The 25,008-nt window shown below is 37.9% G+C and overlaps 1 protein-coding gene across 14 annotated transcripts in view; it reads right to left on the bottom strand.

Annotated features, from left to right (window-relative positions):
- ROBO2 (roundabout guidance receptor 2) overlaps positions 1-24,366 on the bottom strand; it is a 652,610-nt gene extending 628,244 nt beyond the window's left edge. For all 14 annotated transcript variants that reach the window (XM_049858165.1, XM_049858166.1, XM_049858169.1 and 11 more), the window contains exon 1: positions 24,276-24,366. In XM_049858165.1, coding sequence (XP_049714122.1) covers positions 24,276-24,336 — 61 coding nt within the window. In that variant the 5' untranslated portion in view covers positions 24,337-24,366. The remainder of the gene's footprint in view (positions 1-24,275) is intronic.
- Between the last annotated feature and the right edge of the window lie 642 nt (positions 24,367-25,008).

Here is a 25,008-nt window from a genome sequence, read left to right as displayed (position 1 = left end):
AGCACCACCGCCCCATAACCCTGACTCAATCTGGAGTCACACAACCCTGGTCCCTTTCCAGAAACTACTGCTTGTCCTATGCTAAGCATTAATGCTATTAAGTTCTAACGTTAGTTACCTCCATTATCTCCTTGGTGGCCATCAACTTTATGGAAAAATAGGAAATGAGGACATCAGGGAGTCGCTATCAGGAACCCTTGATCACAGAAAATAAACTACTCTCCCTTTTTACACAGGAGAAAACAAAAATATTTGAGTGAGAATGCACAAACCATTAGTATGTAGACTGACTTCTGATTTATCTCTCCCCAATTTTTAAATTGTTAATAATTCTACACCTCTTATCTCAGAATATTTCTTTAGATTTTGAAATGTCATGAGCATTCAACTATTCATGTTATTAAAATATATACAATATAAGATTGCAATTTATGCACAAGTGTTTTTACTACTTGTTTTTCATACACTTGAAATTTGTTTCATAAACTCTTATAAACTAATCTTTATACAATTCTTTGAAAGGAATAAACTGAATATAATTGAATATATTCTCCTTTTAAGGTGATTTTTAAAAGAATGTCAACTATTTGTGACAACAAACATGATAATTAAACGAAAAAAATGAACCCTCGTACTTTCATGTCATCATAAAACAGAAAGCTTCACGATAGAAATATAAGTATATCTACTTTTCCAAAGGTTTTAAAATCAACATGAAGAAAACAGGCTTGCCCTTCCATCAGGTGAACAGATAAACAATTACAATAAGTGGATATTAAGAGAATATACTTAAATAATTAAACACACAAACATAGATAGGAAGTAACCCAGTCAAACTCCAAAATACTTCTAGCGTGTGTTTTCAGGAAATGATGAACAGAATCATTTTTAATTTCTAGGCACTACTGATGACTTCAGAGCCCTGATGGCGTAGTGGTTAAGAGACTGGCTGCTAACCAAAAGGCCAGCAGTTTGAATTCACCAGCCGCTCCTTGGAAACTCTTTACTGATGACTTCAGAGCCCTGACGGCGCAGTGGTTAAGAGATTGGCTGCTAACCAAAAGGTCAGCAGTTTGAATTCACCAGCCACTCCTTGGAAACTCTTTACTGATGACTTCAGAGCCCTGACGGCGCAGTGGTTAAGAGATTGGCTGCTAACCAAAAGGTCAGCAGTTTGAATTCACCAGCCACTCCTTGGAAACTCTTTACTGATGACTTCGGAGCCCTGATGGCGCAGTGGTTAACAGACTGGCTGCTAACCAAAAGGTCAGCAGTTTGAATTCACCAGCCGCTCCTCGGAAACTCTACGGGGGCAGCTCTACTCTGTCTGAAAGGGTCGCTATGAGTCAGAGTTGACTTCACGGCAAGGGTATAGTTTTTTGTTTTTGTTTTTGTTTTTATTGATGACTTCAGCAAAACAAAGAGAAGAGTAGTTTTGCTGAGTCTAGAACAAGCAGGGACAAAGAGCCAAATTAAGTGGGCCAGGTTCATTTAATTCAGCAAATATTTATTGAACATTTCTTACGTGTTAGGTTTTTCCTACCTACTACAAGCAATAACAAGTGAGGAAGAAACAGCTACTGACACGAGGTAGTTTAACATAAGTGTAATTCATAAAGCAAATACATAGATTACAACAATTCCAGTAAAGTTAAATATAATCCAGGGGAGAGAAAGAAAAGGTCATGGGAAAGGAGAGCTCATCAATCCTCCATTAACTTCCTGCCTTGCAGCATATATTTGAAACTTAATTGTTTTTGTAACACCCCTATGTCTTTGTAAATTCATCCCAGCTTCAACCACCTTCCTCCATTCTCAAAGATAGATCTAAGGTTCCCAAGCAACCTTTTCTTGAGTCATTCCTTACCAGTGTCTCACTATCAATCCTAGAAAGCTCATTAAGAATCAAACTAGAGAGGTTTTAGGAAATAGCCACCTAAGCTTCTTCCCCAGCCTTTGCATGTAACTGGTCTGACGTAGGCCCTGGCTAAATCCTACTCTTCTCCTGGACTCCACTCAAGGTGTCTTACTGAGCCTTTTCTCACCCCTAGAAGTGTTTAGATATCCATCCGATATGCTCCATAGCACTCTGAGGCCACCTCTAACCTAACAGCTTATCGCACTTTACGGTATTCACGATTGACTTGTGGGCCTCTAGTTGTTGTTGTAGTTAGGTGCCCTTGACTAGGCTCCGAATCACAGAGACCTCATGTATAACAAAACAAAATGCTGCCCTGTCCTATAACATCCTCACAATCATTGCTATGCTTGAGCCCATTGCTGCAGCCACTGCACCAATCTCATTAAAGGTCTCCCTCTTTTTCACTGACCTTCTAGTTTACTAAGCATGATGTCTTTCTCCAATAATTGGTCCCTCCTGATGACATGTCCAAAGTAAGGAAACAAAGTCTCTTCTACTTATGGGCTTTAACTACCAACCTGTAAATTCCCCCAGGAGCAGAACAATTCTCCAGTGTCTCCTCTTCGTGATTGGTATAAAACTAAGATTCCTTACCCAAATGATCTGCATAAACAACCCAGCCTTCTTTCACTTTCCCTTTGCTCATAACTTTCCTGGCCACTCTCACAGGTTCTCAAAGGTGCTGCGTTCTTCCCTTCCCTGGTCCCACTTCAGGACCTTCTTTCTGCCTGTAATGCTCTTCCAAAACCCAACTCCTCTCCTAGCTGTCTCTGATACCATCAACATAAATGTTACTGCCCAGAGAGGCCTCTAGGTCCAAAGGAGTAAATTTTGTATATTTTTAAGCCAATTTCTGACACTCTGTACTTTTTCTCTATAATACTTAAATCCATCTTAAATAAAAACGTATTCAGTGTGATAATTTATTATCTATATTTCCCACTAAAATGAGCAAATGAGCGCTCACCCTGCTAATACAAGCACCCAGAATATCAGCATAATGCTGATGCTCAGTAAATATTTTATTTATTTCTTGTGTTGTTGAGAATATACACAGCAGAACACAAATTCAACAATTCCTACACATACAATTCAGTGACATTGATCACATTCTCCGAGGTGCGAAATCATTCTCACTCTTTTCATGAATTGTTCCCCCTATTAACATAAACACACTGCACCCTAAGGCTTGTATCTGATCTTCTGAGTTGTTATTGTCAATTGGATCCCATGTGGGTAACTCTTAAAAGTATAAAATGCTCAAAGCAGGAAAAAAAAAAAAAAAAAAACACCCGTTTGCCATCAAGTCAATTATGACTCATAGCAATCCTACAAGACAGAGTAGAAATGCCCCATACAAAATTGCTGGTGACAGGAATGAAAAGCTGTAAATAAAGAAGAAGGATCATTAACTGGAAAATATAGCCTTGGTGATAGAAACAATGCCGGAGACGGCATGATAGAATTTTACAAGACAAATGACTTATTTGTTGCAAGTACATTTTTCAACAACATAAAAGAAAACTATGCAGGTGGACCTCACCAGACGAAATACATGGGAATCATATCAATTACATCTCTGGAAAGAGACAACGGAGAAGTTCAATATCATGAGTCAGAAGAAGGCCAAGGGCTGACTGCAGAGCAGGCCATCAATTGCTCACAATGCAAGTCCAAGTTGAAGCTGAAGAAAATTAAAACAAGTCCACAAGAGCCAAGGTACAACCATGAGTCTATTCCATCTGAATTTACGAACCATCTCAAGAATAGATTTGATGCAATGAACATTAATGGCTGAAGACCAGGTAAGTTGTGGAATGAAATCAAGGACATCATACATGAAGAAAGCAAAAGGTCATTTAAAAGAAAGAAAAGATCAAAATAGATATTACAAGACATTCTGAAACTTGCTCTTGAATGTAGAGTAGCTAAAATGAATGGAAGAAATGATGAATAAAAAGAGCAGAACAGAAGATTTTGAAGAGCAGCTTGAGACGACAAAGTATTACAATGAAATATGCAAAGACCTGGAGTTAGAGAACTAAAAAGGAAGAACACGCTCAGCATTTCTCAAGCTGAAAGAGACGAAGAAAAAATATAAGCCTTAGAGCTTCAGTATTGAAGGATTCTATTGGCAAAAAAAGTGAAGGACGTAGGAAGCATCAAAAGAAGACAGAAGGAACACACAAAGTCACTGAACCAAATATAATTGGTCAGTATTCAACTATTTCAGGAGGCAGCATATGATCGAGAACTGATGATGCTGAAGGAAGAAGTCTAAGCTACACTGAAGACACTGGCAAAAATATAAGCCTCCAGGAAATGACAGAACATCAACTGAGATGTTTCAACAAATGGATGCAACGTTGGCAGCACTCAGTTGTCTATACCAAGAAATTTGGAAGACAGCTACTGGCCAAGTGTCTGTAAGAGACCCATATTGGTGCACACTCCAAAGAAAGGTGATCCAACAGTGTATGGAAACTATTGAACAATATCATTAATACCACACGCAATTAAAATTTTACTGAAGATAATTAAAAAAACAGTTGCAGCAGTATATTGACATGGAACTGCCAGAAATTCAAGCCCAATTCACAAGAGGACTTAGAATGAGGGATATCATTGCTGGTGTCAGATGGATCTTGACTGAAAGCAGCGAATACCAGAAAGATGTTTACCTGTGTTTTACTATGTAAAGTTTTACTGTGTTTTACTATGTACTCTGTGGATAATAACAAATTATGGATCACACGGGGATGAACTGGAATTACAGAACACTTAATTGTACTCATGCAGAACCTGTACATAGACCAAGAGGCAGTCATTTGAGCAGAACAAGGGGATACTGTGTGGTTTAAAATCAGGAAAGGTATGTGTCAGGGTTGTGTCCTTTCACCATACTTATTCAGTCTGTACGCTGAGCAAATAATTCAAGAAGCTAGACTATATGAACACAGCATCAGGACTGGAGGCAGACTCCTCAGAACTGAACCAATATGCAACATCATGATAATTTGGAGAAAATACTGAATTTGTCAAGGATTTCATTTTACTTGGATCCACAATCAATGCCCATGAAAACAGCAGTCAAGAAATCAAATGATCCCAAATATGGGGGAAGTCAGCACAACTTGCCTAAAGCAAATAAAGACACTAAGGAGTACACAAGGAGGGAGGGAGGGAAAGAGGTATTCACTAATTAGATAGTAGACAAAAAAGTCAGACCTACCCGTCTGACTGAGACTGGAGGAACCCTGGAAGACATGGCCCCCGGACTATCTATTAACCCAGAACTAAAGCCATTCCCAAAGCCAACTCTTCAGACAAAGATTAGACTGGAGTATAAGACATAAATGATACTCCTGAAGAGTATGCTTCTTAGTTCAAGTAGCAAGAGACTAAATGGGCAACTCCTGTCTGGAGGCAAGATGAGAAGGCAGAAAGGGACAGGAACTGGTTGAATGGACATGGGAAATCTGAGGTGGAAAGGAGGGGTGTGCTGACCTATTACAGGGATAGCAGCTAGGGTCACATAACAATGTGTGTATAAATTTTTATAAGAGAAACTAACTTGAGCTGTAAACTTTCACTTAAAGCACAATAAAAAAATTAAAAAAAAAAAAAAGAACGCTCCTTAGAAAGGAAGCGGTAAGACTTCATCTCACTTACACTGGAATGTTATCAGGAGGGACCAATTCCTGGAGAAGGACATCAAGCTTGGTATTATGGATTGAATTGTGACCCCCAAAAATGTGTCAACTTGGCTAGGCCATGATTCCCAGTATTATGCGATTGTCCACCTTTTTGTGATCTGCTGTGATTATACTATGCATTGTAAATTCTAATCTCTATGATGTTAATGAGGCAAGACCAGAGGCAGTTATGTTAATGAGGCAAGATTAGAGGCAGTTATGTTAATGAGGCAGGACTCAATCCACAATATTAGGTTATACCTTGAGTCAATCTCTTTTGGGATACAAAAGAGAGATTGAACAGAGAGGAGAGGGACCTCATGCCACCAAGAAGGAAGCGCCAGGAGTGGAGCATATCCTTTGGACCCACAGTCCCTGAATTGAGAAGCTCCCAGATCAGGGTAAGACTGATGACAACTAGGACCTTCTCCCAGAGTCGACAGAGATAGCCTTCCCCAGAAGCTGTCGCCCTGAATTTATCATCTTTCTCCCATAGAGCAGCTGGTGGATTAGAAGCTCTAACCTCTCTGTTAGCAGCAGAGCATTCAATCACTGTGCCACATTCTTTACCAATTAAACTAAACTGTTGTTTGATTTAAAGAACCTTCAGGAGATACTTTTGGTTTAAGGGTTAAAGATCATCTCAAGGCAATTGTATTCGGGGTTCTCCCAGCCTCAGTGGCTCCAGAAATATGGATTCAATGAGATCATGAAATTCTATTCTGTGTTTTTCCCCTTTTGATCAGAATTCTTCTGAGGAATCTTTAATTAACACATTCAGTAGTGGTAGCCAGGCACCATCCAATTCTTTTCTCGTGGACACAGAGGTACTTGTTCATAGAGGCAATTACTCACACATTTCATTTCCTCTTCCTATTCTTGACTCTCCTTCTTCCTCTGTTGCTTTTTGTTGTTGTTGTTATTGTTGAGAATATGCACAGCAAAACATACACCAATTCACAGTTTCTATATATACTCAGTAACATCGATTAAATTCTTTTGAGTTGTGCAACCATTCGCACCCTCCTTTTCTGAGTTGTTTCTCCATAATTAACATACATTCACTGTCCCCTAAGGTTCCTATCTAATCTTTTGAGTTGCTGTTGTCAATTTGATCCCATATAGATAATTCTTAAAAAAGGATAATGTTCAGGGGAGACATTTTTTACTATTTAAGCTAAACTACTGTTTGGTTTCAAGAAGACTTCAGGGAATATTTCTGTTGTTGTTGTTTAAGGTTTAAAGATTATCTCAGGGCAATGGTTTTGGGGATTCATCCAGTCTTCATGGCTTCTGAAAGTCTGAAGTTCATGAAAATCTGAAGTTCTTTTCTGCATTTTCCTCCTTTTGATCAGGATTCTTCTATAGAATATTTGTTGTTGCCTTCTGAATGAACTATTAAATGGATGTGCATGTGTGCTACTATATAAAGTATCAGTCATAACTTGGAAATAGTAAAATAAGATGCATTGTTTTTAAAAGCAATTATTCTTTAGTACCATATTCTACAGATCCACTGTTTTCCTTTACTTGTTCAAAAGGACTGATAATATCACTTGAGGTTTTCACTAACAATGAGAAGAGCAGGAAACTCATTCCGAGGGATGTTATGGAAGTAGGAGGCAGGTTAAACCATATGGCACATAACGATCTCTTATGTAAAATTATAATAGCAAGGCTATTGTGAATATTACTTATATTCCGTTGGAAATTTCCAGGCAACTAAACACTAGAGTACTGTAGTTTTAATTTCCGTATGAGTTTTGCCTCAAGGCAAATGAATGAGCTGGGTTGCTATCAAGTTAAAAGCATCTAAAGCCAAAATATTTATTCACTTTCTCTATTCAGGTGATATTTGAAAGCTTGGTAAAAGATTTTGAAGTTCTTTCTAATTCCCATTATTCCAAGAGAATTTTTTTTAAATAGCATATTAGAAAGAAAAGTGCTCCCCTTTCTGACATAAAAACAACACACACACACAAAAGAACAAAATTTAAAGGCAATCCAAATCCACCCACATTAAAAAAAAATGACTTACAAAATCCAAAGCCAGTAATAATGACTTCCATTCTAGTAATTAACTCACAGGAATGCTAAAACAAAAGGACGGAAGTGCTGAATCCTTTGAACATGATTGTATATGTTATAAATTAATGCTCTGTGTGTATGTATGTGCATGTAGGTGTGGGTATGTGGGTGTGGGTGTGTGTGTGCACGTATGGGTACATATATGTGTATATATACACATGCTTACATATCTATGTACTACATGTATATGTATGTTCCCTAATCTGTAAGACACGTTTGCATGTATTATGATTAAAGCCCCAAATCAATCATATTAGGTTTCATGTTAGAAATATTAAGCAACATATTTGAAAAAAGTTACTAATTATATAATTATATCTATAAGCTTAAAACTAATTGCCAAACATCTGTGCATCATGTGTCTGAGTTTTGAGTTGCCTGTACATTTAGAGCTCTGCAAATTACCCCAAATATACTATATATTTTTCTAAATGCCTAATTCCCTGCATTACTCAAGCTTTAATTTTCAAATTGCTCATATAGTTTCAAAGAAATGAGAGGTTGCTTGTTTCTCACAATTCAAAATGCAATGTTCTGCAATACTTACGTCTTCCTATGAGTAAAAGCACAATATGAAATAAGATCTTAATTATAAGTAGAAGACTTTTCATTTACAAATGCAGCTTTTATTTTTGTTGCCTAATCCTAGTGAATCTTATCAGACAATATTAGGTCTTTAAAATGTGTAGGGGGCCCTGGTGGTGTAGTAGCTAAGAGCTCAGCTGCTAACCAAAAGGTTGGCAGTTCGAGTCCACCAGCTGTTCCTCAAAAACGCTAGGGTCACTATGAGTTGGAATCGACTGGACGGCGACGGGTTTGGTTTAATGGGTTTATAATGTGTACGTGTGAGTGTGTGTGTACATGTATGCATATAAGGGTATATATGGGTATATACGTTTTGTTAAATAACTCCTCCCTTTTTATAAAAGCAGGGGTGAACAAGTTTTTACACATAGATGGAGAAAGGATGATTTCATCAAAGAGATGACGCTACTTGAGAGAAAAAAGCTGGGAAACACAGTGACAGCCACTTGTGGCCACAATCCTTTTTTCTTGTCGTGTTCTGACAACTGTATCTTGTTGGAACTTGTTTAAGCTGAGTATGGCTTAACAAAGTTCCTACTCAAATCTTTCAGTGATTCCTATGACCTAATGTTTTCCCACAGAAGGAAACTTTTCTCTTTGTGGGAGACCAATACCTAAGAAATATGTTCTTAATCCTCTCCTGAAAGGCATTAGTATATACCATTATTCAGTCATGTATAAGGACAATGCAACTATTCTATTTTTTTTTAACTTGATGCATATTCCTACTACTTAAAACATTGTATGTTTTATTTTGCCAAGCAAAATTCACCTATATTCTTTTGGATGATTTGACTCTACTTTTTTAATACTTGAAATTCAGAGGAAGCTGTAAGAAGTGATCTGGCAGTTATATACATTTACAGAAATAAATGGATTGGGATTGGATGCAAAAAAGTTTTCCCCACTGGTTTTGGCTGGTTTTTTAGGGTGCAAAACTGTAGTTTTCTTTCACACAAGTTACCATTCAGCCCTATTTATATCAGGATATGAGGATATACTGTACTTAAATTAGTTCTCCATATATACACATAAATATGTATATGTATGTATATATACATGTATCCCAGCCCAAGCCCAGTGCCATCGAGTCATACATACGCACACATTCTTTCTCAACTATCAGCTTCACATGGAATGGAAATTGAAGATATTAAAAAATCTTCAGATAGGATAACAAATTACCAAAACACAATGCAGAGAAAAGGAGGACGATGAGTCTACTGTATTTTCTTCTGTAGCATCTGTATTTCTACTACAGATTCATTACAATACTTTGTACAGTTCTGGTCAATTATATGTGCCTCATCAGCAAACCAGTCCTTCCTGAGTTCACCGATTATTATGAGAATGAAAGTCCTTTCATCAACACAGTATGCAATACACTGGCCTAATAACGAAACCAGGATGAATTTTATACTGGAATTCCTAATATCAAGGACATCCTTTTCAAGGTTTACATGTCCTCGGTTATAGAATAGTAAATACTAGGTTAGGTGCTCCACTACTCATCATAAGGTTGGCAGTTCGAATTCACCCAGGGGTACCTCGGAAGACAAGCCTGGTGATATGCTTTTCAGAGGTCACAGCCTCATAACAGTGGAACTCATAATATGGACTCACATCGCTTACCGCCTTTCCTTTGAAATACAATTGAACATTGTATTAAGCACCTCCTATAATTTAATGTCAATAATAATTTTAATATAAGAATATTTTCCACTTAAATGCATCTCGTTGCTTACAAATTTTTCAAATAGTCATGAAAAGTAGTTGGTGAAATATATTGAGCCTGGTGAAAGTTTTGTCTATCTTTTCCTGGAATATTGTTTAAAAGTTTAAAAGTGTCCATCTTAATACAGTTTTTCAGCTGCGTAGGTAAGGATATAAAGAGACTCTGTGTACTTTCTTTTCTAGTTTTAAGATGACTAGCATCTTCCTAGAGAATCTGTCTTTGAGCTACACTACTGTCTCATCTGCCAAAATCTCTCTCACTCATACCCATCCTGGTAATAAAGGGCAAAACGGAAGAAGTATTTCAACTGCACTTCAGCCACAATCACTGAAAGAGAATCTCCCTAGTCAGTGGGGTGCAATCCTCCCTAAATGGGCACCAGAATCTCGCGACCTTTAAAACCGGGACCTAACACTCCTGGTCTGAACGGCATTCTCTTTGTCCGGACTCCCAGAAGTACCCCCTGGGCCTTTTCATTTTTATTGCTTTGCTGGCTTCTCCCTCTAGTTAGATATCTAGATTTCTGATTATTTCCCTGAAGAATGAGTTTTACCAAATATAGCACTATGAAGAATTTTTTTCTACCTCCTTTTTTTTTTTTTTTTGTAAATCATTTCCATGTTTTTTTTTGGAGGAAGGGGAAGGCGGGGGGAGGTTCTGATAGTTTCCCAAAGTTGAAAGATGTAATTACTTTCTCGTTTTGTTCTCTGCTTTAATATCACTAATAAAGATGTTAAATCAGACCTCACTTAAAAGGTGATCTCTAGACATCACCCACCAAATCGTTACATTTGCATCTCTGATTGCCCTTGGGTATTACCACCACTTAACAAGATATTTCACTTCCACAGGGTGAAAGAACAGGTTACAGGAAGCATCACCACACAGAGTCTTTTAAATGTTGTTTGCTCTACATTCTGACTAACATAAAGGCCTTTAAACAAACGTGAGTGCGTACAGAAGGAAAAACGAGGCTGTTACATCAAAAATAAGTTAAAAATAGAAAACGAAGAAGAGGATAAGAATGGTTAAGTAAAAACCTAAGATATGGCTTAATTTACCACTTATATTGGTCTGCATGACATGAGAATTATGCTGAAAAGCTATATAGAAAAGGATTACCTTGCATTGTCTAATTGCCACACCCCATCCACCAACACTGGAAGCTTTTCTAAGCACCTCAGATGACTGACAAGGTTCCTAAACCTCAAGCAATTTTATTTCAACTGTGCCATGTATGTAATGTAATCAACAGATACAAAGAGAGTTAATGAGGATTGTAGGTGGCGATATCATCTCTAATCCCTTATGTTACACTAGCATATAGAAATAAACATGCATACATATGTGTGTATTCAATATAAACAACTTCGCTGCAAGTCGCAGACTATCCCTTACACCCAAGTGCTCATGGAAAACTCACACCTGCCACCCTTAACACTTTCTCATTAGACATGTCTCTAAAATCTCAAGAGTATTATAATTAGTTTCTTTATCAAACAAACAAAAATGTTATTTAGATGTTGTGGAATAGATCTGCCTAGATAACACTCTGAAAAAAGGATCGCTAAAAGCACTTTTTAGTTTGATGTTCCTCACAAACAAACGTTGCCAAGCTATAAGGAGGGCTAACTGATTTTTTTTTAAGTGTTCATTCGGGATATTTCTACCATTTCAGTTTTATCTGACAGCAACCACAATGAACAGTTCATGAAGCACTCTCTTCTTTTTTTAAAGACCATTGCAAGTATTGAAAATTTAGCAACGTCTTTGTCAAAAGCTTTGACAATGTATAAGATCTAATTTGCAAAATAGCCAAAGTGGTATGAAGACCTTTCTTGTCTGCCTTTTCCCCCCCATTAAAAACAGAAGGTATTAATCACTTGATTTCAAAGGCAGCTGACTGATGCTATTCACTGAGTAGAGCATTCTCTCTAATGTGGCCCCATGAATAACTCTCAGGGCTTTTATTACAGCTCTGAGTGGACTCTCACCAGCACAGCCTCCCTTTAGCAACCCTCATCCCCTCAGGCTCCAAAAGGATTCTAGTTAATGGCTGAAAGAAAGCATCATTGGTAAAAACAAAAGTTTTTAAAGGGAAAGAAAATGGGACCAAAGTGGACATACTGGAGACAAGTCATGATTCATGGCCTGCACTGTGCGCTGCTTCTCTTTCTCTAACTCAATACACCCTTTAGTTTTACTACTGGATAAGAGGGGACCAAACCAGTGCATTTCTCCTAGCAACCAATACCAGTGAGCAAAGAAGGCATGTCATCTGCTCAAAGGGAAAACGGAAGAATCTGAGGTCATACAAAGCCAGACACATGTTCTTTTGCATTTGATCCCAAATTGATTATCAAAAAGGATTCAGTAAATGCTAAACAATTCTGTTTTATGTGAATGTTAACAATCCATAGGACTAAATATCAGCTTGTCTGAGTTTCCAGTGCTGGTCTGATCCACTTCATTTAAATATTGTTTTTCACTTTTTCTAGTCCCCTCCACCCTCTCAGAGTTCATGGAATTGCTCCTCCCAGATATCCTGGACCATTTCAAATGCAAAGATTATTCAGAAACTCCTGTAGCACCCAAGTTCAGAAAACTTAGAATTCCATCCTGATGGGGATAGGCTTTAAAAGCAATGGCCTAGTCCTCTTATTTGCATGTCATTTAGCTGCTGTTCAGAAAGATAAAAATAGCTTTCTGAAAAGAGATGCTGAGCAAACTTGGAATTTAAATTTAACTCGATGAGACACATTTACTGAGAGCTTCAAAAATCTGGGAATAGTTTCATAAGATCCAACCAATGAGCATCACATGTGCTACACAGTTTAGCACAAAAGTACAATAATAATTCATAATTTGGATAGCCTGGGAAATGTTCTTCTTTAAAATAAGAGTTTGTCTGTTGGATTGTGAATAGAGGGAAGGCATTAAACAACTTAAAAATCCATTCATATTTTCTAGTCACATGTATGCTGGTAGAAAAAGGTAGGCGTTACATTTGCCCCAAATCTGTACCCACATGTTGTACGTATTTTCCGGATTTTTTTATTTTTTTTTTCTTTCATGTTGTATTTAAAGCTGACATTATCCAGGCTTTCACATCACAAGGTGGGAATGAAACACTTAAAAACATAGTTACAAAACCACCTCCATGTTTCCATGAGAGCCAGTCGGCAATGCCCCAATTAAACCTGTTAGCACTTCTTTTCAGGTGAAGGTATTAAACCAAACTGGTCATGTTGTGGAGAAAAAGGAGGCTGCTAACCAAAAGGGCAGTAGTTCGAATCCACCAGGGGCTCCTTGGAAACTCCATGGGGGCAATTCTACTCTGTTCTGTAGGGTCACTATGAATTCCAATCCACTCCACAGCAATGGGAACCTCCACTGAATGACAGCTTGAAGATCCGTGAGTGCAGGGCTCATGCGCCATTGAAACACTTGTTCACTGTTAAGTTTTAACCCTTGAGATTTTCACTGCACTGAAAAACAGGAAAAAAAATTGTTCTGAGACCATGGAATTAAATGCTCTAACTTCTCACAATCCATTTGCCATGGGGCGAAAAAAAAAAATGGCGAGGAATGTTAAGTTTCCTGGCACTTTCTTTTTAACAGTTATATTCTTTCTACTTAGTTTCCCATCCCATAGATAGAGGGTTATTTTGTCGGTTGTGGGTGGGGGTCAAGGGGGTTGGTTGATGGCTATTTGCTATATTGTTCTTCAGATTCAGTGGTATTTTAGAACAGAATAGCTGTTGTATATTTGAAGGAGGAAGGTAATATGTTTTCTCTAGTTTAATGAATCAACAAGGAAGTTGGTTTTCAATGTATTTACATTAAAATTGACTTTAAAATAAAGACAAAAAATATAACCTGAGGGCCAGTTGCTAGGTTCATCCTGAATTTTCTTTAAAGTAACCCTGAAAAGTATGTATTTATCAGTTACACTAATTTGCTTAATTGTAGTCTAACATTCGCTAATATCTGGAAAAATACATTGTAAAACCTTAAGTTGTGGCTTTAACCGTGGTTTTTAGTATAACTTAGCACAAAGAAAACCTCTTCATTTTCTTCTGAAAGTCAGAAGTTCTCCCTTTTTTAATCATATTTATGAATATTTTAATTGATTGTTAACTGCTACACAGTTTTTGGACAAATCATTTAAATTCTACTGGTTTCAACTGAGTGTTCATGTCTAAACTTGAAAAAATGGTGTAATGGAACATTTAAGTTATATTCTATGTTCTGCAGCTCATTTCCAAAAAGCCTTGGGACCAAAAACTAGAGAATGCTATTCCACATCAATCTTCACAACAGAAATTAAACAGAGGCTATTAACCCCCTCTGCTGAGCTAAAACTGCCATGTTGCATATGGTTGTAGTTACAATGGCCATAAACTAAGTACATTGGTTTAAAACTGTTATTTTCTTAGTATTAATTTTTAACTGCTTTTATTCATAAAGAATACACAACTATCATTAGTCATTAATGATGAAAGTGAATATGAATCACATATCCAGTGAATTTTGCCTATTATCCATACTCATGTCATTGAAGCCAACACCAAAAAGATGGTTTTGTTTCTGTTTTTTCGAAGACAGATATTTATAGTTTTGGACATTTTTTTTTAGGCCAAATTTTTTCCATCAATTGTACTCAAAGATGATGATAAATAATAGAACATTAAACTGAAGTTCTTAGAAAAATAGTGTTCTAAGGTTGAGGGAGACTGTGGAAATTACACAAATCCTACCATATTTTTGGTAAGGATTTAAGGTCACAAAATTAATTAAGTAGGAAAACTAAAACTGGATTCCAGAGTTTCTAGCTACCTGAGATGTGTCCCTTCGGAGATAGTACAGATCTTGTTTTATTCAACTTATCCTTTCTGACATACACAACCACTCAATATGCAAACGTCATTAATGGATAATTGTAAAAAGTTATTAGAATAAACGTCCATACTAGGTGAAAGAAAGGTAAGTACGCTATCCAGAAAAAAAAAAAAAAAAGTAATAGGCAAGGGGAGACATATTGTTAATTTTTAAAAAGATTTTCTGTACTAGGAGTGTTTATTCAGATCGCAGTAATTTCGTCTTACACAAGATTCATCTTCATGGTACTTTATATCAAAAGTACCAAGAAAAATATATTCTGGATAAAATCAGTCAACAAGAACCAAAATGTAGGGTTATATGAGCGTATTCTACTTTGTTAACAAGCTGCTATTTGCAGTACGCTTCTCTTGTTTACTCCTTTCATTCATAATACCACTCGGGAATCCCATTTGTTCCGTAATCATCATATGATGCAATGAAAACATTCATGGCATAGCACATTTGTCACCATTGCCTAGGTGTGGTCATGCACCTGTAAGTCCCCTTAACAGCCATCTGGAAGACTCCAGCTTAAAAGATCATATTAAAATGATCTGAAATGCCTACCAAACTTAATCAGTAATGACTCTGATAGCCAAGGTCCTCTTAAAATTACCTCTAGTTGTCTTCCTGATTCATACTATGTAGAAAATAATAATAAAAATATTAGTAATACTTAAATGATGCTTATTAAATGTCATGCACTGTTCAAAGTATTATATATATTAATTCACTTAATTCTCATAGTACTGTATGTGACAGATACTATGATCACCTTACAAATAAAGAAACTGAAGCACAAACAGGTTATATTATTTACTCACCATCACTAAGCAGTATTAGTTGGCTGACTGATTTTCAATAATCATCCTCCACTTCTTTCCTTTGGGCAAACTACACTGCAATCAAACTAGACTTCCTGCCCTTCCCATAGCAAACCTTTCTCTCATAGTCTATGCCATTCCTCCTGCTATTCCTTTTTCCTGGAATGCAATTTCCTCTTTCCCCCATCAGATTCCCACTCTTCCTCTAAACCCCAGGCTAAGTGATCCGCTTGGTGTTGATTTTTCCCAGATAGAATCTTCTATTCTTTCTCTGAGTTCCTAGAGTGTGATGTGTGTACCTTCAAGTCTACATTTACCAGGCGCTACTTTTGTCTTAGGCACTGGTATTTCAGTGGTAGAATTCTCACCTTCCATGGAGGACAACTGGGTTCGATTCTCAGCCAGTTCACCTCACGCACAGCCACCACCCACCTGCCAGTGGCTCACATGGTGCTAGCATGCTAAACAGGTGTCAGGAGAACTTCCAAATTAAGACATATTAGGAAGAAGGTCCTGGTAATCTACTACGGGAAAAATCAGAAAAATGAAAACCCTACGGATCACGGTGGTTTGATCTGCAACTAATCATGGGACGGCCCAAGGCTGGGTCTCCTTTTGTCCCGTTGTCATGGGGTCACCATGTGTCAGGGGCCTATGTGATAAAAATGGCAACTAACAACAACAGCATTCTCGTTTTAGTGTTTTAAACTAAATCTTCCCTAACAAGTAGTGTTCTCCTTGGAGATGGGAACAATTTAAAACATCATTACACTTCTCACAGGTCCCAGCAAGTTACTATGTCTCTAAAAAATGCTCGATAAGCTTGTGCTGAATCAAATGAATAAACTCAACATATCTCAAGCTAATTCTCCTGGTGGTGTGAACAGAAAGCAGCTATTCATTTTCATTTACAAGATTCTAGAACTCTTGTTACAGAGTTCCCAAGCTGGGAAGCTAAAATGTCTCTCCTAAGGGGAAGCAAGACATAGGAAAAGGGTTATTTTTGGATTCCAGTTTCAGCTCTACCACTAGTTGGCGATGGGATCTGTGACAAGACACATAAAATCTCTGATTTTCAGTCCCAAGTGTCCAACCAATGAGAGGGCTGTACTGCATAACCGGAAAGGTTTCTTCTAGCTCTGACATGCTATAATTCTGCGATTTGCATTAGTATTGTTAAGGGCTTTGCTAAAAGTGCTTCTAATTTGGGTTATCTGTACTTATAAAACTTTACAGGAAAACTGAAGGAAACTTAGAAGACAAACTGTAAGAAGTGATTGCAATTTAGGACTATGGGAAATTAAAGGTATATTATTATAATATTAATATTAAAACTGTTTCACTCCAAAACATTTTAACCAATTATAAAGACCATTCAATGTTTTTGTTTCTCAGATGAATCAAAAGCATATATTCACCTTATATATCACTGGTGGGAATGTAAAATAGTGCAGCTACTGTGAAAAACAGCCTGGCAGTTCCTTAACAGTTCAAACGTAGAGTTATCACATGATCCAGAAGTTCCACTCCAGGTACCCATCCAAGAGAAATGAAGACGTATGTCCACACAAGAACTTTTACACAAACGTTCATAGCAGCATTAGTCATAATAGCCCAAACCCAGAAACAAACCAAATGACCATCGAATGATGAAAGGATAAATAAATGGAGTATTATTCACCAATAAAAAGGAATGAATTACTGATACATGCTACTTCACAGATGATTCTTAAAAACCTATGCCAAAGCAAAAATGCCAGTCAGTCACAAATGACAATATATCATACAATTCAATGTATATGTTTATATATAAATGTTCAGAATAGGCAAATCCATACAGAAATAAAATAGTGGTTTCCTACGGGTGGGGGGTGGGTGCTTGACAGCGAGTGCCTGTTAATGGTTACTGGGTTTCTTATGGGGGATGATGGAAATTCCCTACAATTAGATTTTGAAGATGGCTACACACCTTTGTGGATATACTAAAAACCAATGAATTATACACTTTTAATGGGAGAATCCTATGGTATGTGAATTATATTTCGATAAAGCTATCGAGAAAAAAGAAAATAATTAAATACCGTATTTTTACACAAATAATGCACACCTTCTATGTTTGCTTGCCAGCTGTGCCCTTCTCCTGCAACGTATCTTCATAGGAGTGCTATATTATTATTATTATTTTTTTTAATACAGCAACATGTGGGGAAGGATTGGCAAAGCTAGATGTTTGTGAGGATGCCTCGCAGGGTGAGGGGCCAGTTGACAAGCAAACAAACGTAGAAGATATGTGTTATTTGCATAAAACACAGTGGCAAAATTTAGGGAATGTCTGTGTTGGAATCTGTCTCAACCTTGAACAATAAATTCTCCAGTTAAGACTCCTTCAAATTATTTCCTTAAAATAAAAGGTAAGTATATAAAAAAAAAAAAAACTACCTGCCAAATTCCTGAATATATCTCAGTTTAGTGTCTAGTAATGATAAAACAGAGCCCTGCTCACGATGATTGCAACAGTGGATAGGGTAGGACAATTCTCATTACTGTGGCTATTACTTTTAATTTTCTCTCTTCTTTTTTCAATTATTAGAGAGCTATATATTTGGAGACCAATTTTAGAACTAATCTATTTGATTCTATATTGATTCCATCTCCAGACTAATCATTTTTACTTGTTGGTAATACTTAAAATGGAAATTGTAAAAAATGACTCTAAAAGTAAAGAAAAGGCTCAATTTCTGGACAAGACATCATCATATAAGTCAGTGTTTCTCAATATGGGGGGAGTGTGGAGGGTCCTGTGAAGGCACATTAGAACCATTTGAAAAAGTGCCTTATTAAAATATACACACCACTTTGCAGTGTGCTGCAAGACACAGCAGTTGGAAGGTTCTGAGGAAAGAAGTAACTTTATCTTACTTCCATGTTTTTAAAGGGTCCTGGCTACTGTGTGGAAAACTAACCTGGGGTAAGGGGGGCAGGAATGGAAGCAGGAAGATGGTCATCTTTCACGCTACGGCAGTCGTCCAGGTTTTGGTCAGGATGGTGGTGGCGTTAGTAAGAGACATTTGGTATTTGTTTACTTGAAAGTGCATCAAAACAGTAAAAAGAATTAATGGATGCACAAAAGAATGGATAAATGAATAGCTATATGGTAAACAAGCATAATAAAATGCTAGTGTTAGAAATCCGGGTAGGAGTTTTTGAGTGTTCGCTGTAAAATTCTTTCACGTTTGCTGTATGTTTGGAAATTCTCATAATAAAACGTTGGGTAAATCACACACAACACAGACAATGGTTGGTATCAAGATACATTTCCAAAGTAGAGTAGACAGGGTTTGCTATCAAGTTGGGTACATGCTGTGAGAGCAACTCAAGAATTACTCCTAGTTTGGGGGTCACGAATAGTTCCATGAATAGCAGTGTCATTTACTGAGATGGAGATGACTAGAAAGAGGAGCAGATTCTACATTGCACTTGAGTTTTCTTTATTTTCATTAGACATCAATCAAAGATGTCAAGTAGTCAGCTGGATATGTCAAGCACCGTTCCAGGCAGTGGAGATACAATGGTTTACTGAAGAGGAAAAGTTGTGCTCTCATGGTACTTACACTCCTCTGAGCAATGATTTAGAGCAATTTGAGACAAATAAGCATAAAGAAGTATTTAAAATCATGGGACTAAATGAGAGATCCTAACTTTCAGATGGGGAGGCAGTAGTGGTTCAGTGATAGAATTCTTGCCTTTCACGCAGGAGACTCCACAGTTAGGTTCCTGGCCACCACCCACATCAGTGGAGGGTTGAGTTTTGCTCTGATTCCGAACTGCTTTCAGAAGAACTTCCAGGCTAAGACTGAGTAGGAAGAAAGGCCTGGGGATCTACTTCCAAAAATCAGCCAATGAAAACCCTATGAATCACAACAGTCCATTGTGCAGGAGGCCTCCACAAGTCCATCACCAACTAGACTTCAGTTAACAACAACATCAAAGATGGTGGAAAGAAGACTCAGGATCCAGGCCTAGGTTACTCTAACACTTTCTCTGAGTCGGTGATCACTAACTTGGATGAGTAAGCTACTCTTTGGATGCTATATTAGATCTCGATTTTGGTATAACACACTGCTAAAACATTTAAAGTGTTTAAGGGAACTTCATCTTAAAAACCATTTATATGATCATTAATTCACTCTTTATTAGGTAATTTTAAAGAGAAAAAAATCAATATCCATATCAATGTATTGATTTAGAGTGATAGGTCTATACCTGGAGACACTGCAAGAAACATAACACATGGCATTCTTTAAGTTTCCACTCTCTCCTTGAACTTAGATCTATAGACTTCTCCTAGCCTAAAGTGAAAAAAATAGGGTCTGTAAACAGTTAAAAGCTCAGATGCTAGCGAAAAGGTTCCAGCCTACCCAGAGGTGCCTTGAGGAAAGACCTGGCAATCCACTTTTGAAAAATCAACCACTGAAAACCCTATGCAGCGCAGTTCTACTCTGACATACCAGCTAGCATCGTCATGAGTCAGATTCCACTCCACGGCAACTGGTTTGGTTATACCAAACAGTACTGTAATAAAGAAAAAACAGTGATAGCCAAGACCTCAACTGGATATATCTAAAGGCAGAACTATATTAATATATCTCCCTTATATGCAAACCCGTTGCTGTCAAGTCGATTCTGGCTCATACTGACCCTACAGGTCAGAGTAGAACTGCCCCATAGTTTTCAAGGAGCAGCTGGCGGATTCGAACTGCTGACCTCTTGGCTAGTAGCTGAGCTCTTAACCGCTGTGCCAACAGGGTTTCCCCTTAAATGCAGGTTTTTAAAAATTATTACTCAAGGAACAGCCTTGCCCATTTTCTTCACTCTTCAAATGTTCCTCTAATTCTCATCCACAAGGCCAAAAAGAAGAAAATATTTTTTACAGTATTTGTCAAAAACAACAACAACAAATTGCCCAGGAGAAGTAAAGTTATCCCTTAAAGATTACAGGAACTACTTAAGCAGTTATTACTAGACACACACACACCCCACATATATAATCTCCTGCATTACTACATCTATGTCTCCAAATTTATACTGTGTGCTTACATTTCCATATTTTCATTGTCAAAGGCTATCCAGGGTTGAGATGACCAGAACTGTTTTATTTACATGATCATGATTTCTTATTTTAAAGATACTTCTGTTTCATGTTCTATGAAATCCTTTTGGTTTATGGTCCACACATTCCATAGAATCAAAGGTTATTCAAACAAAGCCAATTCAAACGTGATATTACCACATACTTGCAAGAACAAATTTCAGGTTACTTACATGCAATCTAAGTTCTGAAACGGACTACATATGGCTACGGTAATGAGCCCATTACTGAAAGAAGCACTTTGGCAAAATGTATAAACCTACATGAGACTATACATCTGCAGTGTGCACACACATTATCTTTATCTCCCCAAATATCATGTGTGCCAGTTTCATTAAGAACAGTTAAGGTGTGAAGATGAGAAAACTATTCTTGTTTTTAAAGCCTCGCCTCACAAGCAATTATAAAACTATCAGGCTGACGTAATATATGGGACATGGTCTACATTTTGATGTAATTAAAATATACCGTGATGGTCCATATCAGTGCCCTGACAATGACTGCAAAACTCCATTCTTATTTAAAAAAGAAAAAAAAAAAAATCTGGCTAGTGAAAACTAAACTCAATACATTATTTTCCTATATAATAATTGAGAAAAATCTGCCGTTGGTTAATTAATCTGTGTCTCAAGAGAAAATCTTTATTTGCATCCCAAATACAGAAGTTTGTCTGTAGTTCTCAAGTAACTCAAAATTTACTCTGTGTGGATTCTTACAGGGACAGGATACTGACAAATCATAAATAATACTAGCACATAGCTTCTATGAGGAGGCAAAACTCTTAACATTTTTCATGTTCTGTAAAAATGCACATATAAATAACCCACCAAGCAAATTTCAATGCAAATCTATGTATCATTTGTCACTGAATAAAATTAATTTTTGTGTCTAGCACTAAGATGGTCAGTATATCTTTGAAATGGTACAAGCGTCTCTAAATTTGAAATTCATGGGGAAAATAAGCATACACTTCTAAGAAGGATAGTAAGTAAATAGAAATCACAAGATCTTGGAAGAGTAGGGGAGCTTCATAGGTCCTTCAAACCAACACACTCATGTACGTGGAAATGCAGTCCCAATGTGTTGAAACAGCCTAGAGGGCAGTGTTGTCTACAACCTAAACTTCAACAATCCCCGTGGAGTAGCTGTTATCATCATGAAGTAAGCCAAAGGCAATCCAATGTCAAACATACGCTTTGCATACAAATTTAGTACAAGCGTCCACAGTTTCATCGCTTTTGACACAGGTGATATTAAATACATATTAAAAAAAAATATTTTCACACACACAAAATGTAACATTACCTACTCAGTTCCAACTCCTCAACCCAGAGCATTTTTTCACTACATTACTATGAATTCTGCTGCATAATTGTGGACCAGCCACAAGCTCCCTCCCCCTTGATCCTACAATGTTAAATCAGAACAAAGGTTCTAGGTGTGTTGGTGGGACCAAGGGCGGGGGGGGGGGTGTGGAAGAGAAGGAAGGAAAGAAGGGAGAGAGGGAAAGTAGGAGGGGAGAAAAGAAGAGAGGAAGGAGGGAGGGAAGGAGAAGAGAAATGATGTCTCGCTACTGCTGTTCCAGCAAGCTGGTTAATTGCGTTTGTTTCATATATCTGCAAACACCCTAGTACATTAATTACATTCTGTAACACCAAGCTCTTCTGATTCCCTCTGTCACTTCCACTGAGCAATTTAATTGTATTCCTCTTAGCTACATGCTGATCTAAAAAAAGAAAAAAAAAAAAGGAAAACTTGGTGATTATTCTGTAGTCTAACACATACAGTTTATATATGCATATCTAAAGGTACTGAAATGTGGTTTCCATTGCCATATCCAAAAAGTTATATGAAAGCCTTCTAATCATGACAATTGAACACACTTGGGGCAAATATGTAAACCTTTTTGTTATTTTAAACAAGGTAAACGTATCAAAGAATACGCATGAAGATTGATGAGATCTTGCCACAGTATAATTCACAATGATTAATTCCTAAACATCTACTACTCAGAAGGTGAAAAGGGAAGCAGTGTGCCCACACACCCGCCTTGACTGCTATCACTGGGAGGCAAAGGTACTCAGGTAGTTCATGATTGAAAACAGCCACTTGGCAGTGGGTAAACTCATCTGTATTGCCTCATGTTTACAGAAAGGCTTCCTTTTTGAGTCTGATACATTGAGTTCTGTGAAGCAGCAGCTGCCAGGAACAAAGTTAGCTCCCGCAGACAAGCGAAAATAGGCAGTGTCCCAAATAATTAAATCATCCATAATGCAAATGCCGGAGGAAAGTTTATTGAGCACCAGCTACATTGATGGTTCAAATATTTGAACCAACACACCTCACATTCTTTACAAATAGAGTAATTAAAAATCTAAAGTTCTACAATCCATATCTTCACTTAAAAAAAGATTTGTGTACATCCTGTCTTTACCTTAAACCATTCTTTTTCCAATGATATGAAAACTAGAAGTCTCTAGAAGGTTAATACTAATTATTCCTTCGGCTTTCTTCTTTTGAAAACAAGCAGTCAAAAAACGTCTTCATGAGTCTGTGCACTCTTCTTTCAAAAGAGCTACAAAAAGGATTCTGCCACAGTCTCACAAGAAGCTGACATCCAGTGAAAATATCCCGGGAAACGAAATCTGAACAAAAGACGGGAAGCACAGGCAGCATGCTGCCTGCTTGACAGACTGGCTCAACCTAGAGGGAGACACCTACAGCACCTGTTTCAGATCCCCATTGTGTCTTCCCACTGGGGACTGAGCAGAGTGCTCCCTGCCTGCAGCCCGCCCAGAGCTGCTGCTGCCCTCCCTTCTTCCCCTTTCCTGGAGCCTGGCCCAGTCTTACTTTTGACAGTTTTCTTTTTCCCCCGACCTCTAAATTCTTCATTCCGATTTCACGCTAGGAGAGCATTAGCCGGCATACAGGTGATGCACACTGAACCCTCAGATGCCTTGTCTCAAATTCCTAACCAATTGTACCTTAGCTGAAGTGTCTCCTACTCTATTTCTTCACTTTAGTTTCTAAGCCAAAGTTCAGGCACACGAGCGAACACGAAAATTAGAGAGCAGACACAACAGTATTACACTCTTTGAAGACATGTGCGTTAATATTTCTTTATCTAACAAAACTGAGAGCCCATCATTCATTATCCAAGTTGTCAATTAAGTAAATTACAACAGCAAAAACAACAAGAGGTGACTACGAACATGTTTCACTTGCAACATTTACAGAAACAAAAGACTTAAAACGTCTGCCCCCCAAAAGCCCCCATGCTTGGCCAAAATGGACTGACATCCACGTCATTTTACTTATAACCCACATCCGACTCAGAAAGAAGTATTGGCGGGGGGGGGGAGGGGAGGGGGGAATAAAAGCATTTTTAACTTACCATCAACCCGAAAATACAAAAATCCACAGAGCAGTAGTTGTGTAAACATCAGCAGACTCATTTTGACATATTAAAAAGGATCCAGCCTGTTTAAGAAACCAATCCCAGAGAGCAAAAGTACAAAAATAAGTATCAAAAAAAGAGGTAGGTCCAAAGTTCAGACTTTCCTAGATACTAATTAAAGTCACGGAGAGCAAATCGCAAGAGCAAAAGGGGTTGGTGGGAAGGTCTTGAGTTGGGACACATTTAGATCCATCCAAATTAGCAGAGGGCACTCCAAAGGCTGCTGTATTTCCACACCCTGGCTTCCTAAATTCCCACAAATTCAGCCCAGCCGGAGGGATTATTCAAGTGTGTCTAACCCTCTCTCAGGCTCCATTGCAATCCAAAGCCAAGTTCTTTCTTCAGAAGTCAAAAAGATGAAGGGGGAGGAAAAAGATCTAATTCCTAGAAAGTGTTCCACAAACTTGCCGGCGCGCCACCGAAAAACCATTGGCCTGCCTACTGGTTTTCTTTTCCCCCTAGATCTCCGTCTCCGTACAAGCTCCAAGTCCGGAGTTTTCTCACTTAACTTCCATCCTAAGGATGCGTCAAAGCAACACTTTGCAGACAGACAGACTTGGCGGGCCTCTCCTCTGCAGCCTCTTTGCCTCCCTCCACCTCTCTCGTTTCCAAAAGAGAGAAAAGGGAAATCAGGACGCCTCGGGTGGAGAATCCGAACTCTAGCGAGGTG

This window comes from Elephas maximus, chromosome 18 (assembly GCF_024166365.1).
Source record: "Elephas maximus indicus isolate mEleMax1 chromosome 18, mEleMax1 primary haplotype, whole genome shotgun sequence".
NCBI lineage: Eukaryota > Metazoa > Chordata > Mammalia > Proboscidea > Elephantidae > Elephas > Elephas maximus.
This window is presented reverse-complemented; position numbering and strand designations above follow the sequence as displayed.